The sequence below is a fragment of the Hyperolius riggenbachi genome, chromosome 3, assembly GCF_040937935.1.
Source record: "Hyperolius riggenbachi isolate aHypRig1 chromosome 3, aHypRig1.pri, whole genome shotgun sequence".
Classification (NCBI taxonomy): Eukaryota; Metazoa; Chordata; class Amphibia; order Anura; family Hyperoliidae; genus Hyperolius; species Hyperolius riggenbachi.
Window position 1 is genome coordinate 470,566,255 of NC_090648.1, and position 19,473 is coordinate 470,585,727.

Sequence of the window (19,473 nt, forward strand, 5' to 3'; positions counted from 1 at the left end):
ATCTCACCTCAGTGCCAATGAAGACGGGACGGATATACAGGCTGGCGACATTGGAATGGGGCACCCAATCTATGTCCACTTTGATCAGTTGTTTGATGCATTCCAGAAGCTCCTTCTCACTGAAAGGCTGAAAATACAAATGAAAAATCTGTTATGTATCTTCTTATATTTTATGCCTTGTCCTGAAGAATACATTTTTTGCAGGCGTTTATGAATTATCTTACATCACTATCTCACAATAACCTGTAGAAGCCAACAGATGGAGCTCCAGGCAAGACCAACAGTTTTCTTCAGGTTGACAGAAAAGGGCACAAAAACTAAGCATTGCTGTTTAATTCAAATATAAAATACACTAAGGGCTTTACCCAGATCTAAAGTACAGTAACACGTTAATGATTACAGCATAGATTAACCTCCAGTTTAAAATAATCTCTGTTGGACCTAGAGATAGAGCAACATGATGACATCATAATTTTCTGCTTAGCTCTCTCCCCCCAATTTATAATAGTTGTCTAAAAACCAAGCTAAAGGCATTTAAAGGTAACCTGAAGTGAGAGGAATACAGAGGCTGCCATCTTCATTCTCTAATAAACAATGCCAGTTGCCTGTCGTCTTAAAGAGACTCCGAAGCCAGTTTAAAAACTGCTTTTTACCTTATATTTATCTGAGGCATGTTTACCCCTGCTAAAACGCCGCTATCCCACGGCAGAACGAGGCGTCTTTACCCCCCAAATCCCCTGGGGCACACTCGGGGAGCGCTTCCTGTAGAGGCAGAGCTTTCAGCAGCAGCTCTGCTTCTACATGCGTTTATCAGCGCAGATCGCCTCCTCTCCCCGCCCCTCTTAGTCCTCCTTCATTGAGAGGGGCGGAGATCCGCCGGCTGATAGACGCGCATAGAGGCAGAGCTGCAGCTGAAAGCTCTGCCTCCCTGGGCAGCAAAATCCACGACCAAGAAAGTTGTGGATTTTGCAGGGGGGGATTTGGGGGGTAAAGACCCCTCGTTCTGCCGCAAGATAGCGGCGTTTTAACAGGGGCAAACATGCCTCAGATAAATAAAAGGGAAAAAGCCATTTTTAAACTGGCTTCAGTGTTTCTTTAAGTAGTGTCCTGCCTCTAATACTTTGAAGTGTACCAGAGACAAAAAGCGTCTCTGGCACAATACTAACCTGCGGTATCCTTAAAGAGGAACCATCGCGAAAATCTTAAAATTTAAAACACATACATATAAGAAGTACATTTCTCCCAGAGTAAAATGAGCCATAAATTACTTTTCTCCTATTTTGCTGTCACTTACAGCAGGTAGTAGAAATCTGACAGATCATTCAGGTTTTGGGATAGTCCAAATCTCTATAGGGGATTCTCAACATAGCCTTTATTCTTTATAAATACATTCCCTGAAAATTATTAATACAAAGATGCTGGCCAGCCTCCCTGCTCACTGCACACTATTTTGGCAGTTGGACGGAGCAACTGCCATTCACTAAGTGCTTTTAAAAATAAAGAAAACCCTGAGAACCCCCCTATGAGAAGATGTACTAGTCCAAAATCTGTCGGTAATGCCAGATTTCTACTACTTACTGTAAGTGACAGAAACATAGGTGAAAAGTAATTTATGGCTCATTTTACTCTAGGAGAAATGTCGTGTCTCCCTGGGTTTTAATTTTAAAGTAAATGTAAACCAAAAAAACAAACAGACAGACACTTACCTAAGGAGAGGGAAGGCTCTGGGCCCTATAGAGCCTTCCTGTTCCTCTCCTGGTCCCCTCGTTCCAGATCCATCACCCCTGTTAGCTGTCTTTGACCGATGTCTCCAATACTGCTCTGTGCCGCTGTGGGAGGCTTCAGAAGTCTTCGGCAGCTCCTGAACACGGGCGGCTCCCTACTGCACATGCGCAATCGTGCTCTCATGCATGCAGTACGGAGCCGGACGTTTTTGGGAACACTCTGGCTCCCGAAGACTTCCAAAGCATCCTGCGGTGGCAGATTAGAAAAGCGCTGACAGCGCTGGAACAAGGGGACCGTGAAAGAATGGGAAGGCTCTATGCAGTGTTCCATAACCCTGTCCTCAATGCCCACTAATGGCTTGTTCACACTAAGGGCGCTTTTGGCTTTTTTAAGCGCTTTTCAAAATCGCCTTAAAAGCTATTGTGCAATGATTCCCTATGAGAGTGGTCACATCAGAACAGTTTGAATCCGATCCGCTCACCAAAGCGCTGCAGGTACCATTTTTGGGGTGATCTGCCTCAATGGAAAGGATAGGGAAATCGCAAAACGCTTGAAAAAAGCGCTTGTATAAGGATTTTCCCAGCGCTTTCATGAGTAAATACATTGTATTTATTATTTTCCGGGTGAAAGAGTTCCCTTCCTGGCTTGCATCATGAAGTGAAAAAACAAATCGCTCCGCAAAAGCGCTTAGAAAAGTGCTTTACAATAAATCGCAACACGCAGGTAAGCGCCAGGAGGCGCTAAAAATAATCACGCGCAAAATTGCAAAATGCTGGCATGGGCGATTGCGATTTTAGAACAAGGCCCACCAACAGTGCATGTTTTGTGGAAATACACACAGGTAGTTAATCAGCTCTGCTGAGACGCTAATTACCTCACCTGTGGATGTTTGTGGTTTTCTGCAAAACATGCACTGTTGGTGGGCCTTGTGGACCGGGTTGGGGAGCTCTGCTCTATAGGACCCAGAGCCTTCCCTGTCCTTTTAGGTGAGTATCTGCTTGTTTTTTCCAATTTACATTGCCTAACCTAAAAATAAACAAACAAACAAATAAACAAACATCTGGGGAGCGATCAGACCCCACCAACAGAGAGCTCTGTTGGTGGGGAGAAAAGGGGGGGGGATCACTAGTGTGTTGTGTCGTGTGGCCCTGCAGCTTGGCCTTAAAGCTGCAGTGGCCAATTTCTCAAAAAATGGCCTGGTCTTTAGGGGGGTTCAATACTGCAGTCCTCAAGTGGTTAAACAATACGGTTGCCTGGCTGTTCTGCTGATGCTGTGCCTCTAATATTCTTAGCCATATTCCTGAACCAGCATGCAGGAGATCAGGTGTTTCTGACAAAAATCTGACTGGATTAGCTGCATGCTTGTTTCAGGTGTGCGATTTAGACACTATTGAGGCCAGAATGACCAGCAGGACTGCCAGGCAACTGGTGTTTTTTTTAATAGGAATTAAATATGGCAGCCTCCATATCACTCTCACTTCAGTTGTCCTTTAAAAATACAATCAGCAGTCAGTTATGCCAGTTTACTACAGCACACCCTAGATGTAAAAAAAAAAAATCCCTGTTACCTATAAAATGTAAAATAATCTGTGCTTGGTGTTCAGCCAGGTCTTTGTTGGTATAACAATAACCCTCTTTGTCTCCAGGATGTGAAATAACAATGTCCTTTGACACTCTGGCATAATTCACACAGCAGTGATAGTTCTCATTTCACAAGTCTTTCTCATGCCACATGACAGCTCTGGTGTCCTTCATAACAATATCATAAAACAGGTATGTTGTGTAAAAAGCTGTTTTATTCCCACGCACCGGCAAAGTCACCCTCTTGGCGGATCGCTGCATTCGTGCCATATTCAACTGAGGTCGGAACAGACGGATTTTACCATCCACCCCGCGATAGGCCTTCAACCCCTCGAAAAGCTGCAAAAAGGAGACAAGACAAGACTCATTATTTATCATACAGCAGAAAAGTGCAGATCAGTTGATTTGAATGCTGGCTTTGGCAAGCGCTCAATAGACCACAATGAAAAATTGCAATTACACAGCTCTGAGGTGGGGAGGTGGGAGCCAGATCGTACTTAGTAGTTTGGCTAGCACTTTGAGGTAATACTAGCCGATTGGCTATCACTATCGCCGATGGGTGCATATGATAGCCAAATTCCAAGCTGCATAAACTTACAAGCAAGCCGTAATTATTAGCTTCTCACTGTTTAACCCTACAAAATACCTGGAACTCAAAACAGGCAGCTGCAGCAGCTGGAGGAGGAATCTGAGAGTAAAATCAATACATGGAAAGTTTGTGGACTCTTTAGTGTTTGACAAGTACACAGACCATAGTACAGCATTAGTATTAATACACCAAGTTTTAAGCAGGGCAGATACTCAGTACTGATGGAGCAGAGTGTATTGTACACGCAGATAGGCACCCAGCATAACAAGTTAGAATTCTTTACTGAAGAAAAACATGCAAAGATAGATTATACTAGGGTGACCATATTTTGATTTCCAAAAGAGGACGATCACATCAGCATGTGGGCGTGGTCATGGGTGGGGCTAAATATACAAGACCACAAGACCTTAGCAGTGTGCTGTCCAACTTCGCGGGCATGGGGGGCTGTTTTTTTTCCAGACCACATGGTGGAGGGCCGGCAGACCACAAAATGCAATCAGTCAACAATGACTGTCAAAATGATAAATGCAGCCAGCAACCTTTAACTCTGAGGAATGAAATGCAACAACAGTTTCCTCCAACACATAACTGCACGAACCGTTACCTCTGGCAGAGGTATCTTTTAGAGCAGAAAGCATGTTCTGAGTTCAGGTCCACTTTAATAAAGGGCATTATGCTGTTGTGTAGTTGTGGATCTTTTAGAGCAGAAAGCATGTTCTGAGTTCAGGTCCACTTTAATTAATAACGGTTATCATGCTGTTGTCTATCTTTTAGGGCAGAGAGGATGTTCTGAGCTCATCTCGCACTCACCCCTCCATAGACAACCCTGCTCTGCTCCTCCGAGTTTTCCCACTTCCTGTCTCCCTCCACGCTGATTTTCTCTGCCTCCGCCCTCAGCCTCTCTCTGGTTCCACGTGCTGCAGAGAGTCTCTGGCAGGCTGCTCCTCTGGCTGCTCCCTTGAGTCGACTCATGAGTCAAAGATTGTAGGCCACTAATCTTTGATTCATGAGTCGACTCATGACTCACAGAAGCAGCCAGAGGAGCAGCCTGCCAGAGCCTCTCTGGCAGAGACTCGTCTCTAGCCAAGAATAGTGGTTAGGTTAGTGATGGGCAGTCCGGCTCACTAAAGAGCCGCAATGAAGTGGCTAATTGCTCGGCTCACTGGTGTTCGGCTCTCTTCACCCGGACATTTCAAAAACCCTGGAGGACGGGCTGGACAGGTCAGAAAAAGTGGACCTGTCCGGGCAAAAGAGGACGCCTGGTCAGCCTAGATTATACACCACCATCATAAAATCCAGTTTACTTAGAACAGAGAGGAACAGCAGAGTGAATACAGGAAATAACGATCCCATTTAGATTACCATTGCATTTTACACACAGTGACATCTTGTGGTTGTTTTACTATAATGCAGTTTAAGGTAATAGTGTTGTTAGATCTCTAACACGTATAGGTAATATACATATTTTACATATTGGTCTTAAATAAAAGGGTTTTATGCTATAGAAGCTTTATCTAGTTGCAGTGGGCTGTATTTGTTTGCTGGATGGCGTGGAGGGAGTGAATACTAATGAGGAGGCAGTGAGGAGGATCACTGAAATACTGTACACACATATGCTAAGAAGCTGTCTGTGATTGGGGCAGCCGGTATACAAGGTGAGCAAGGTCCCTGAAGGTGGCGGGCCACAGTGTGTACACAGGGCCGGCCCGCTCATGAGGCGGGGTGAAACTTTTGCCTCAGGCGGCAAATTTCTAGGGGCGGCATCCGCCCATCGGTGGGTGCGGGGAGCCGGCCGCCCAGCTGGAGGGGTAGCGGGCAGGACGGGGGTATTGGGCCTAGCGGCGGGGAGGGGGGTCGGACCCCCCCCCTCCCTCGCCTAGGTCCCCCGTCCTCCGCTCCCCTCCAGCCTTAAATAGATAAGAAGCGCAACTCGTAAGAGGCAGTGGGCGGGGAGGACTCACCTCTTCCTCGATCCAGCGTGCGCTCCACTGACGTCACTTCCTGCAACGCCACCCACTGTATTGTAATTGGACGGCGCTGCAGGAAGGGACGTCAGTGGAGCGCACGCTGGATCGAGCGAGGAAGAGGTGAGTCCTCCCCGCCCACTGCCTCTTACGAGTTGCGCTTCTTATCTATTTAAGGCTGGAGGGGAGCGGAGGACGGGGGACCCAGGCGAGGGAGGGGGGGGGGTGTCCGACCCCCCTCCCTGCCGCTAGGCCCAATACCCCCGCCCTGCCCGCTACCCCTCCAGCTCGGCGGCGGCGGTCCCCCCCACGGGGGGCCCTGTGTGTACAAGTGGTGGTCCCTAATAAAACTAGCACAGTGATAATACTGTTGGTAGTGGTCTCCCTCCATAACATATAAAGTTATTGCATTTTTATAATTTGCCTGTGAGTACTTCTGGAGGATACAAGGAAGTGGATGATCGAGAGTTTGGAACCTTCATGCTATGCTAGCTGTGTGTGGGGTCTAGGCAGCCATAGCCCAAGGTGAGAGCGGTCCCTGTGGGTGGTGGAGCACAAAGAGACGGTGTTACCATTTAAAATACTGCACGGGCCATATCTGGTGGAAGATTTGGATTTGAACTGATAGTCTATGCGATGAGGGTTGTTTTCTTTTTTGTTTGAGGTTACTGGATGAGAAGACTGGACTTGATCTAAACTTGGTGGTCAGGTGGCCAAGGACCCTATTCATCTAAGTGGACTGTGAGGCAGCGTAGTGTTTGTAATCTTAATATACATACACAGATCCAATTTTGATTGGCTGATTGGCCAATTTTAGCACCGGAGAGAGCGCTTACCTACACAATCTGTTTATAGTATTTAAAATCGGTTGGCCCTCATACATGATAAAATTGGTCAATCCTTGGCCAATCTGAATTGGATGTGTGTACCCATTCTGAGATTCTAGGGGCTCGGTTCACTAAAGCATGCTAACACTTAGCACGACAGTGATAAGCCGCTTTGCACGTGATATCATGTGCTAAGTATCATTATCACGGGCTAAGTATCATTATCACGTGCTAAGTATCATTATTACGTGCAACTTATCATTATCACGGGCTAAGTATTATTATCACGTGCTAAGTATCATTATCATGTGCTAGGTATCATTATCACGTGCTAAGTATCATTATCACGTGCTAAGTATCATTATCACGTGAAGTCACTGCAGATCAGGCGAACGGAATGCAGGTCATGAATTATTACTGTATACAGTACACGCGAGTTAAACTTTGCGCGCACCGTATTACTTTAACGCACATGTTAATGTAAGCACCATTGCTGATTTAATTACCAAACTCTATCTTCTGATTGGGCGAAGCGCCGTAGTTTTCAATGGCATTCCGCACTTAGCGCGTGAAGTGTACCGCACGATAAAACTTAACACGCGAATGGTGGAAACTGTTCACGTGCACAATGGGCTTGATTCACTAAAGCGTGATCACTCAGTTATCACGTGTAAAGGCTTTGCACGTGCAAATGCGCGTGTAAAGCATTGTGCGCGTGAACAGTTTCCACTGTTCGCGTGTTAAGTTTTAACGCGCGTCGCTTTATGTACTGTATACAGTAATAATTCATGATCTAAATTCCGTTTGCGTGATCTGCAGTGACTTCACGTGATAATGATACTTAGCACGTGATAACGATACTTAGCACGTGATAACGATACGTTGCACGTGATAATGATACGTTGCACGTGATAATGATACATTGCACGTGATAATTATACTTAGCACGTGATAACGATACTTAGCACGTGATAACGATACCTAGCACATGATAACGATACTTAGCACGTGATAACGATACTTAGCACGTGATGACGATACTTAGCACGTGATAATGATACGTTGCACGTGATAATGATACTTAGAACGTGATAATGATACTTAGAACGTGATAATGATACGTTGCATGTGATAATGATACTTAGCACATGATAATGATACATTGCACGTGATAATGATACTTAGCACGTGATAATGATATGTTGCACGTGATAATGATACTTAGCATGTGATAATGATGCTTAGCACGTCATAATGATACGTTGCACGTGATAATGATACTTAGCACGTGATAATGATACGTTGCACATGATAATGATACTTAGCACGTGATAATGATACGTTGCACGTGATAATGATACGTTGCACGTGATAATGATACGTTGCACGTACAAATCCTTTACACGCGCGTTTGCACGTGCAAAGCCTTTACACGTGATAACTGAGTTATCACGCTTTAGTGAATCGAGCCCTATGTCTGTAAGAAAGCATGGTATACACATTAAATTATGACTGGCCAATTTTACCACTTCCATATAGTATGAAGGCTTACCTATACAACCTGTTCATAGTATTAAGAATCTGTTGGCCCTCATAATACATGAAAGTAGTAAAATTGGTCAGACATCGGCCAATCCACATTGGATGTGTTTACCAGGCTTAAAACCCAGTACACACTTTCAATAATAATTGGCCAATCACTGACCAATTTTACCACCTCCATATAGTAGGAGGGTCAACCGATAGTGAATACTATGAGCAGATTGTGTAGCTAAACCCTCCTACTACATGGAGGTGGTAAAATTGGTCAGTGATTGGCCAATTATTATTGAAAGTGTGTACCAGGCTTTAGTAGTGAATAGGGAAGCTCATCTGACCTGCATACTGGTTCTTCAGTGACTCTATTGGAGACAGAGGATCGGCAATACAGCCGACGTAGTGATGGTCATGTCTAGGAGAATTCATGGAGAAGCATGTGATCAGTTTGGTCAGGTGATAGAAATGTAAGCCTCTGATTTGCTAGTCATGGTCATGTGATAAATCAGGATGTGAGCAAATCAGAGCTTTGCAAATCAATCAGCTGAGCAAAACAAATGACATGCTTGTCCATAAGTTCTCCTAGACATGACCAACACTAGCGAGGAGTAATGCCGGCTTTCATAATCTCTCAGCATGGAGCAGCTCTGAATGATTACTGTGACTGTGCCTCACATCACTTCTAACACATGAGGACCCAAATTCTCCTGCTCAGAAATCCCTGCTGGAAGGGTTATATCACAGCAGCAGATCAGGCAGAGGCTTACTGCTAAAAATAAACAGGAACTAAATAGGATGGAACTGCAGTGGATTAACTCTCTGACATGTTTCCTCCACCTCTGGAGCTGACATTTCAGTGTTTGGTGGAGGCTGCATAGATAAATCAGCTAGGTGTCTCTTCCCAAGCAGGTAACAATGGTGCCTGTCAATGTGGGCGCCGCTATAGGCCGCTATGCAATCAGTGGCTATAGCAGTGCAGGATTTGAAGTACTGTGACTGCGCAGAACGGGAGCGGGAGCGTAAACGGGAGCGGCACTCTTGCGCACTCGCACACACGCAGTAACCGCCTACCTCACCAGGTCGAGGGCTGCTACGGAGGGAACCCCGGTTGACCTGCTGACAGTGGAGCTGAGGTGAGGGACACATAAGCTTGCAGGGGCTGGAGGAAGGCACAGGTAAGTAAATCTGGATGAGTTTATATTCCCTGGTGTTTCCTTTAAAGAAAACCTGTAATGAAGAAAGTCACCTGGGGGGTACTTACCTCGTGAGAGGGATGCCTCTGGATCCTAACGAGGCTTCCCCCGTTCTTCTCTGTCCCTCCATTGTCCAGCTGCAGCCCCCTGAAGTGGGGCGATGTAAATATTTACCTTCCGGGATCCAGCGCAGGTGTACTAGCCAATCTCCCTTTGGCTTAAGGTGGAAATAGCCGAACCCGATCGATCCGCCCTAATTCGCAGGCGTGAGTCCTTTTGCGGCCGCGCAGTAGAGCGGATACGATTGGGTTTGGTTATTTGTGCCTTACCCGAAGGAAGAGCCGCTAGAGCCTGCGCTGGATCCCGGCAAGGTGAATAAATCAGCGCTTGTCAGGCTTGTCGGAGGATTGCGGGACTCTTCAGGGGAGCCAGCGCTGGACTGCCTGCAGCTATAGGGATGGGGGAAGCCTCATTGGGACCCTGAGGCTTCCCCCTCCCGAGGTGAGTACCCCCTAGGGGATGTTTTTTTTAGTACAGGTTTTCTTTAAGAGCAGACTCTTTGTGTCTTAAAGGACACTTGAAGTGAAGGGAGATGGAGGCTGCCATATTTATTTCCTTTTAAAGAATACCAGTTGCCTGGCTGTCCTGCTGATCTCTTTGGCTGCAGCAGTGTCTGAATCACACACCTGAAACAAGCATGCAGCTAATGCAGGGGGAGGAGAATTCTGCATATCTAAAACTGGGAGGGCACGGCTACAAACCAATATACAGCAATATGTACATATAGGGCTTGATTCACAAAGCTTCTTAGTGCCCCATAAGTAGCTCTGCGCACACTAACGGCTGCGCGGAGCTACTTCGCGCATAACCCTCTCAGTGCGTGCGCGGTGCGACAATAACGTCGCACCCGCTGCCTCGTAAACGTCGGCGCATTAATGCGCTGCTTCAGCGGGCACCCGATGCACCGTTTTCGTCGTTTAAGGGGCAGTGGGTGCGACGTTATCATTGCACCGCGCACTAATATCGCCCAGCTGCGCTACGCGCACACTGAGCAAGACTGACAGTGATGTGTGGGCGCAAACTACTTAGTGCCGTGGTTTGTGCCCACTAAGTGATAGGGCTTAGCGCCGGTTAGTGAATCAAGCCCATAGGAAGCTTTTCTGATTCTGATTGCTGTAAAAGTGGGTATTGTAAGTAATTGACTGCATTCTATGTGTCACTACAGTGCCTCTTTATACCAGAGTTGCTGTACTTCTCACCTCGGTGGCATAGTGGAGGGCGGAGGTGCCGGGGTGCATGGAGATGTTCTGGAAAGGTTTGATCGCTGGTTTTTGCCATCCTTTATCTGCTGTCCACTCCACCATGAACATGTGATCGGTGAACACCGTACCAAATGCTACCTTGCTCACGTCCGGCTTCTCTTTGGGCGATTTGGTGAGTTCAATGGTGATATCTGAAGCCTGAGACAGAGAAATATAATCCATCACAAACAGAACACTGTACTGTAGGTATAAGACATGTGTCTACCACAACTCCAAGCAAGCCTAGCCGTTCCTTGCTATGGTTCTACTGCTATTAGAACTGTTCTACTGGTGTCTGTAGTTCAATTTTCAACTAGTAGCAGTGATACAATGTAACAAAAACACAGGTAGGAAAGGGGAGGGGCTACAGCGATAGCATTGAACTGCTGACAACTACCAGTAAGTGACATGTTCTCCTGTCGGATTGATCAATGAAATGCAAATATTTCTGAGTTTATGCAAGATTATGCACATATACACAGCTTGAAAATAGACCAATCAAGTCTCAAACAGGTTTAAATTGATTGGTCCATTTTCAAACCAGGGCTGTGGAGTCGGTACAAAAATCCACCAACTCCGACTCCTCTAATTTGCATATTGTTGACTGAAAGTATGTAACATGAAATGCATCTCTTAACTGCCAACGCTTAGGAATTTTAAAAGACAACTGAAGTGAGAGGGATATGGAGGCTGCCATATTTATTCACTTTTAAACAATACCAGTTACCTGTGTATTCGGCAGATCTTCTGCCTCTTATACTTTTAGTCATAGACTAAAGCTAGTCCTTGGCAAGAGTACTTGTAGAAGGTACAGAAAGGAACAAAGAACATCTATGTAACTGTGGGTACATGTAAGAGTGATGTGCAGGTACTCTGCAGGGGAATAAGGGGATTCTTCCTCTATTACACATTCTTCATGTACAATCTGAACCAGGTTTATGGGTGATAGACAACACCTCTGTGTTCAATGTGCACAACATTCTCAGTGGATTCTCTGCAGCTCTGTGGGGAGTGCATATGTATAGTACTACTGTGTAACAAAGTAAACCTGAGACGGATGAAATTAAAGTTTTATACATACCTGGGGCTTCCTCCAGCCCCCTTCAGGCAAATCAGTCCCTTGCTGTCCTCCTCTGCCACCTGCATCTTCTGCTATGGATCCAAGTACTTGAGCCAGTCGGGCGTAGTGCGCATGCACACACTCCACTGCCGGGAGCGTACTACACCTGCGCAGCACTGCGCAGCGGCATGCGGCTGGACTGCACTGACTGGCTGAATTACCGGGACTCATAGCGGAAGATCCAGATGGCAGAGGAGGACAGCGAGGGACTGATTAGCCTGAAGGGGGCTGGAGGAAGCCCAAGGTATGTATAACATTTTTCTTTTCATCTGTCTCAGGTACCCTTTTATTCACAGGGCTTGATTCACACAAGGGTCCTAAGTGTTAGCATGCCTGTGAAAAGCCCCTTAGCACGCCTAAAGAGACTTTGCGCACGCTAATATGCTGCGTGGTGCGCGTGAAACGACCATAACGTCACCCCGAGTGCCGCTAAAACATTGCACCGGGTGCGACCGAAACGGCGCACTATGCAACGTTTTGGGAGCACTTTGGTCGCACACAGTGCGACGTTTTAGGAGAACCCGGTGCAAAGTTATGGTCGCATCTGGTGCGACGTTTCACGCGCACCGCTAAACTTTGCGCGCGATCAATAAAAGCTCTGGGCTTGCTAACTGAGTTAGAACCCTTTTGTGAATCGAGCCCATAGTCACCAAACCAAATTTTAACAACATATCAAATTATTTGATTTTATGAGCAAAGAGAGTGCGTACATTTGCATAAATCAGCATCAACGCAGAATTATTTCCATCTCACTGACCATCTCTATTAGGGCTCGTTTCCACTATTGCGGTGCAGAATCGCCTGGATTCCACCACTGTTGAAATTCCATGAATTAGCATGCGGATGCGAATTTTTGCGCGGTTTTTGCCGCGAATTCGCATGCGAATTCGCATAGGTGAGGGTATATGCGAAATTAACCATGTCACTGCCTGTTTGAATTACATTGGTGCCTATGCGAATTCGCATGCGAATTCGCATGAAAATTCGCATACCATAGCCGCATGCGAATTTCCTATTAAATACATTAGCGGCGATTCGCATGCATTCCACTCGCAGGCGAATTCGTTGGCTCTTTTGAGCGTTTTTTTACCGCTGAAAAAAACGCACCTCAACAACGCTACAGTGGAAACAGGCCCATCCACTTGCATTACATGTGCGAATCTGCATGCGTTGGACGCATGCAGATTCGCGATAGTGGAAACGAGCCCTTAGTGACACGGCTACACATCAGGCTTTATTCTTATTTAGTATATATAAGAGATTCCTGTGTACACATCATATATACAGTCACAATCAGATATGTATATCTGACTTTAAAAATATGGGGACTGCTTTATTGAAGCAGCACAAGTAACTATTTTTTGATTGGTTTATTTCATATTTGCATAAAAAAATGACATAATCCTGCATGAACTCGGATATATTTGCATCTCTTTGATCATCCCTATGTGTCCAGCAGGGCTGCGCTAGTCAAGGAGGCGCAAATCAATCCACATTAATGCAGGCTGTTATAGAAATGTATTTAGTTTAAAATTGCATAAATCAAATCTCGCAGCAGCTTTATTTTTAGAGGTAAACTGAAGTGAGAGGAATACTATGCCAGTTGCCTGGCTGTCTTGCTGAGCTTTAGGCTTTAGTTGACCCCGACAAAGGAAGGTATGTACTTCCCGAAACGCATCAGCTCTCTTGGCTGAAAAAAAATTACGCCACTACAGGACTTCCGGGTCCTGCTGCCATCGGGGAATTGCACCCAATTGTGAGCTATCACTCCTGACTCTCAGACCACGGCTGGGTCAGCGTGTCAGGAGAAGCGGTCCCCTCTCTGACCATCGGTGGGTTCACAGTCACCTCAGTAATCTGGACGGAGGAGCGGACTTTTGCAAAGATTCCCGCATATGAACGCCACGGGTCATTGAGTACAGAAGATTGAACTGTAATACTCAGCTTTTTTATTATTGCCTGGCAATCAATTTTTACATTATTTTTTTTTGCATCTTACCCTTTTCCCCAAAATTAAGACACCCCCGAAAGTAAGCCCCAACAAGGATTTCGAGCATGCTCAAAATATAAGCCCTACCCCGAAAGTAAGCCCTAAAGGGCAGTAAGGGGAGAAAGTATGGCAATGTGTGTTATAACTGGAGCCCAAAGACACAAGTTGCCGTACTTCTTCCCCATAGGCTGAAGCAGCAGCATGGAGCTGGGGGGAGAAGAGATTGCACGGGGATATTGGAGGACATGGAAGACAGCAGAAGACATCAAAGGACACAGGAGGACAGGGGATAGAGGAGGACATGGGGATAGAGGGAGAGGAGGAAATTAAAGGTACAAGAGGGACACGGTCGCACAATAGGTGGATCTAACAGAGCAAGAGGCGGCACAGTGGGGAAGGCAGGAGGACACACAGCACAGGAACCTGTGTGTTCATACAAATATAAGACATCCCCTAAAAATAGGCCCTGGCACATCTTTTGGTGCAAAAATGAATAGAGGACAAGACAAGACAAGACAAATAACATTTATATTGCGCTTTTCTCCTTGCGGACTCAAAGCGCCAGAGCAGAGCAGCAGCCACTAGGGCGCGCTCTATTGGCAGCAGCAGTGTAAGGGAGACTTGCCAAAGGTCTCCTACTGAATTAGTGCTGGCTTACTGAACAGGCAGAGCCGAGATTCGAACCCTGGTCTCCTGTGTCAGAGGCAGAGCCCTTAACCATTACACCTTCAGCCAACTGCTGAGGACACTGACTTATTTTCAGGGAAACACGGTATATATCTTTATCCATGCACGGCAGACATTCATTGCATTGGCAGAAGTGTCTAGTAGTGCATACAATTCTATGAAAACTTGCCCTGTAAGATAGTGACTATGTGCACATGGATTATCGATCAGAGCCTTTCTCCCCGTCTCCCCTCACGTTACAGGTTCCTCTCTTGGGTAAGTGGCTTTTTCATCTAGCGGGTGATTGATTCTGCAGCAGCACCTTCTTATAACAAGCACTTTATATCTTACTATTTAGATCAACATGTTTGCCTCTGATCGATAATCCACATTCACATAGTTACTATCTTACATGGCAAGTTTTCATAGAATTGTATGCACTAGACACTTTTTACTTTTTCTTGTTGAATACTTATTTGCATTGGAACTCCGACTTGTATTTACTATTAATGTATTGTTTATCACGCTGAAAACTGCTCTATCAAATGTAACACACATACATTGCTTATTATTGCACAGATATACTATTACCTGTGACATTTGGGCAGTTTTAATTACACATTCACACTAGGGTGAGGTTTTAATGGTTTTATTGTTTTTAATGAAAGCGTTTGTTAATAAAAGATATACCGTTTCTTCACTGGAAAATCTGGACGTAGTTCTTAGGGCTGGTGCACACCAAGAGCGCTTCTGAGCACTTTTTAAAACGCCATTGTTTTGAAAAGCGCTTGGCTAAGGTATTTGAATGGGATGGAGCACACCAGAGCGATGTTCTTTTTTTTTCCAAACGCAAACGCGAGTCCTGCATCATTTTTGCTGATTTCTGAGGCGATTCAGCCTCAATGTTAAATATAGGAAAATGGAAACTCGGTCTGAAAAGCGCTAGATCAGAGCGATTTCCAAGCATTTTTGTTACAGAAGCTGTTCAGTTACAGCTCTACTGTAACAAAAAATAAAACATGCTACACCAAAACGCTACAAAAATCGCTAGGCATGCTTAGAAAATCGCTAGGCACGTGCCTAGAATCAACTTTAAAAATCACTTCAAAAAGCGCCAGCGTTTGCTTCTACGCTAGCGCTCTTTGGTGTGCAATGGCCCTTATTATTGATTTCCCTATGGCAGTGATGGCTAACCTTGGCACTCCAGCTGTGGTGGAACTACAAGTCCCATGAGGCATTGCAATACTCTGACAGCTCTAAGCATAACTCGGGGAGGCAGAGGCATGATGGGATTTGTAGTTTTGTCACAGCTGGAGTGCCAAGGTTAGCCATCACTGCCCTATAGAATGGGTACCTTTTCTTTTCATATCATTGGATATGAATTTCTGATTCACTTACTAGCCAAAGAGGTACTTTCTAGGTCACGGTAGACTCTGCTTGTGTGTATCTGAAAACTATGGTCAATAAAAGCTGTGCAGCTCCTATGAAGCTCATACGTTTCTGGTGTTTATGGTATTATGGCATTCACTGGTCTTTTTTAAATGACAACTTTTTATGCTAGAATGTTTAGTGGGGGTCATGTTGCTTATATGTGGCAGTAACGCTGCATTTACATTGTGGGGTCCATCCTATTAACATAAGAGAAACCTTGCTGTCTATATACTAATATCTTCTATGTGTTTGCTGTAGGGGTGAGTATGCTGCTTATATTTTACTTTGTGCTGCCTGACTATGTTAATTGGGGATATGCTTATTGCTACCATATGACTGACCAATTGCCAAACCTTTTACTTTCTAACCACACCCCACTTCAACTTGACATCCCCCCCCCATATTTTAGCATGAGAAGAATCCTCACGTCTAGATCTTTTTTAAGGTTCGGGGTGTGTTTACATAGCTCCCAACTGTCCCTCTTTTGGAGGGACAGTCCCTCTTTGGGAGCCCTGTCCCTCTTTTCTCCTCATTTGTCCCTCTTTCAGGGCTTTGTCCCTCTTTCTATGTAAATATATATATTTATCTACTAAAAATGTGTTTGATTGACCCTAAACTTTATTCCCATCCTTTAAATTGATATATTACTAATTTTAAAATGTTACAATGAAGGAAAATGAACCAGGATAGAAAGGGCCCGTGTGGTTTGAATTATAAAACAACATATTTTTCTTATGACATCTTTATGGTATGCGTGACTAGGGGTGTGGAGGGGCATGATCAGGGGTGTGGCAGGGGCGTGGCTTAAGTGTCCCTCTTTCTCATCTCAAAATGTTGGGAGGTATGTGTTTATATGTTTTCCCCACCCACCCACACACCTCTGCGTCCAATAAACGCAAGCCATCTACGTGTGAAGCCAGGAGAGATCCCAGATCTCTGTTTTTTTTTATATTTACTGTATTTTGGCAGAACAATCACGTGTCCAATAGCAGTCCAAGGCGCCACTCAGCTGTATGGAGTGATGTAGGAAAATGTAATACTGAGTCAACAGAAAGGAAATGACCTTGACATAGTCATCTGAGGCACTTCCAGGAATACAAATACAGATAATGTTCCACTGCTGAGCAGAACCACTGGGCAAAGCTCAGGACTGATAGGCCACATTAAATTACAGGGTCACTCTACCTAGTACCGATATCAGTGTTTAGGGAATGCTGGAGAGGTATTTACTAGTAACAGTCTCTTCTATTTTTTTATGAATTTGGGTTGTGAGATGACTGCTCCCCTGAGGTCCCAGCTCCCCACTTGTGCTCTCCCCCTTGTCAGAAGTTGTTTTGCCCCTGCTGGACTGCTTTGTCTCTCGGGGTCTCTAGTTGTGACACCTTTGCCGCTCCTGAGTTCCAAGCTCCTCCCACCTGACATACTGATTACAATGGACTCCACTCCCCCTGCTGGATTCTTCGAGCTCTCAGCGTCTACAGTTAAAGTGTAACTGTCGGGCATAAAATCAAAAATCAATTCTTTATTTTTATCTGGTAAACAAGTAATAAGGATGCTAACCAGGCAATCCAAAAGTTAAAATCACTATTACTTTTCTTGTTGATAAATGATCATTCCCCAGTTTGCCTGACTCTCACTTGGTATATTGTCACACAAAGGAAGTTGCAGGGCATGCTGGGTTGTCTTTTTTTGCTTCTTTACTTTACTCTCAGACTTAACTTATAAAGCCTGATTGGCTGAAGCCTCTTTGCCTCCTGTTTCCCCTCCCGCACCTCTATTCCTTTCTGATTGGCCAATATTTCTCATGCTGAGACAATGCACTTTCTGTTGCAGAGCTGGGTGGGAGTGCCTGAAGACTGGGAGGAGGGCGGGCAATGCATACACAATCAGGTAGAGGAGAGTAATGCTGGGAACACACGGCTCGATTCTGAGCTATTTAGATGGCTCGATAGATAATTTCCAACATGTCCGATCTCCCGCTTGATCGTTTCGCCGCTCGATTCTGCTTTAAGGACAATGGAAAAAGATAAGAAAAACGAGCTTAAGATAAGGGAATCGCCTGCAGAATCAAGCAGGGAATCGATCGAGCGGGAGAATAGAGAGGCAAAATCGAGCCGTGTATGCCCAGCATCAGGGAGGAAATGACAGATTGGCTACAAGATAGACACAGTTAAAATGAAGAATCCTAATTTAGAAAGATTCTTTTTTTTTTTTTTTACTGTAGAAAAATCACTAAAATCAAAATGTGGACAGTGCAATACAAATGTTATGTAAGTAGAGCAAGTATTTATCTACTTATATATGAGGGTTTTTTTCTGAGATAGTATTGCTGACAGCTCCACTTTAAGAGTTCTCTCACCTTCTCCCACGTACCACACTCATTAGTGGAAGTTACTTTTTCCCCTGTAAATGGTCTCGGCGCGCCTAGACTCCCCACTCTACTTACCTATTTTACTAGCAATATCCTAACCCTGCTGGATTGCTACTTTATTTTCTATTATGAATAAAACATCAGCAGTAGGAGGGCTATTGGTTAATACTGTATCATGGATGGGGTCAGAAGGAAGAAAAAATGCAAAGAAATCTCACTGGGTGCCTCTGGTGGAAATACTCCCCAATGGGGGCAGAGAGGACAATAATAAAAACATAAAGGAAGTTGTAACCCCCTTACCAAACCATCCAACACTAAAATAAATGTTTCCTGTGTGTTCATACATTTGGCCTGTAGATGGCACTGTTTGACTTGCATTGCAATGAGATTATCTAGACTGTGGTGTGATGTTGGTTCCTGTTATGCTCTAGCTAGGAAGACAGAGTGAAGATACTGTTTATGTAGAGAGGTGCTGAGTCTTGTAAATAAACCTAGTTTTAGTTATTCTGCCCCCGGGACTACTGAACATCCTGCATCTGAGATTTAAGCTGCCTCTCACGAGTCTCTGTTCTGCTCTGCCAGAAAGGGATTGATGAAGCCTTAAAAATCCCCAAAATCTGCTTTCCCAGCTGCAGATAAATAAACCACAAGAAGCCGGCTGTTCTGAGGCCGCATTCCTGCTGCAAGAAAACAATAACAGCAGTGACATGTTATCCTATTACTGGCATAATCCCCCCAGGAGGGCATTATGGTGCTGCCGTACCAAATATCCGCCACCTGGGGACTGAGCTTCCAGTGCACACAGGCCCGCTACTCTGCCAGTCTGCCCCATCACCTGCAAGACTAGCCTGATGTCACATTTCAGCTGGTGTGGAGGGGATGCTGGGAATGTCACGCAATGAGGGACTACAGGTAACCGCCTATAGTGAAGGTTCTCATATACTCAGTGTTTATTTAAAGCGGACCTGAACTCAGAACTTAATCTCAGCTCTAAAAGATGAGCAACAGCATAATAATAACCTTTAAAGAAGAAATCTTTCTTTGTTACGGGCTGATACAAATCCTGCCCAGCTAAGGGATCAAATTATAACTTGTGATTAGTCACAGATGAGGGGGAATTAGACAGGCTAAACTCTCTAAATACATACACGGTGGATTTCTCTATGTTTTCCTTCTGTC

The 19,473-nt window shown here is 45.1% G+C and overlaps 1 protein-coding gene across 2 annotated transcripts in view; it reads right to left on the reverse strand.

The window, feature by feature from the left end:
- Positions 1 to 19,473, reverse strand: part of BCAT1 (branched chain amino acid transaminase 1) — a 106,604-nt gene that overhangs the window by 30,622 nt on the left and 56,509 nt on the right. For both annotated transcript variants that reach the window (XM_068277996.1, XM_068277995.1), the window contains exons 3-5: positions 10,675 to 10,875; positions 3,535 to 3,645; positions 8 to 127 (exon numbers count right to left, since the gene is read on the reverse strand). In XM_068277996.1, coding sequence (XP_068134097.1) covers positions 8 to 127; positions 3,535 to 3,645; positions 10,675 to 10,875 — 432 coding nt within the window. The remainder of the gene's footprint in view (positions 1 to 7; positions 128 to 3,534; positions 3,646 to 10,674; positions 10,876 to 19,473) is intronic.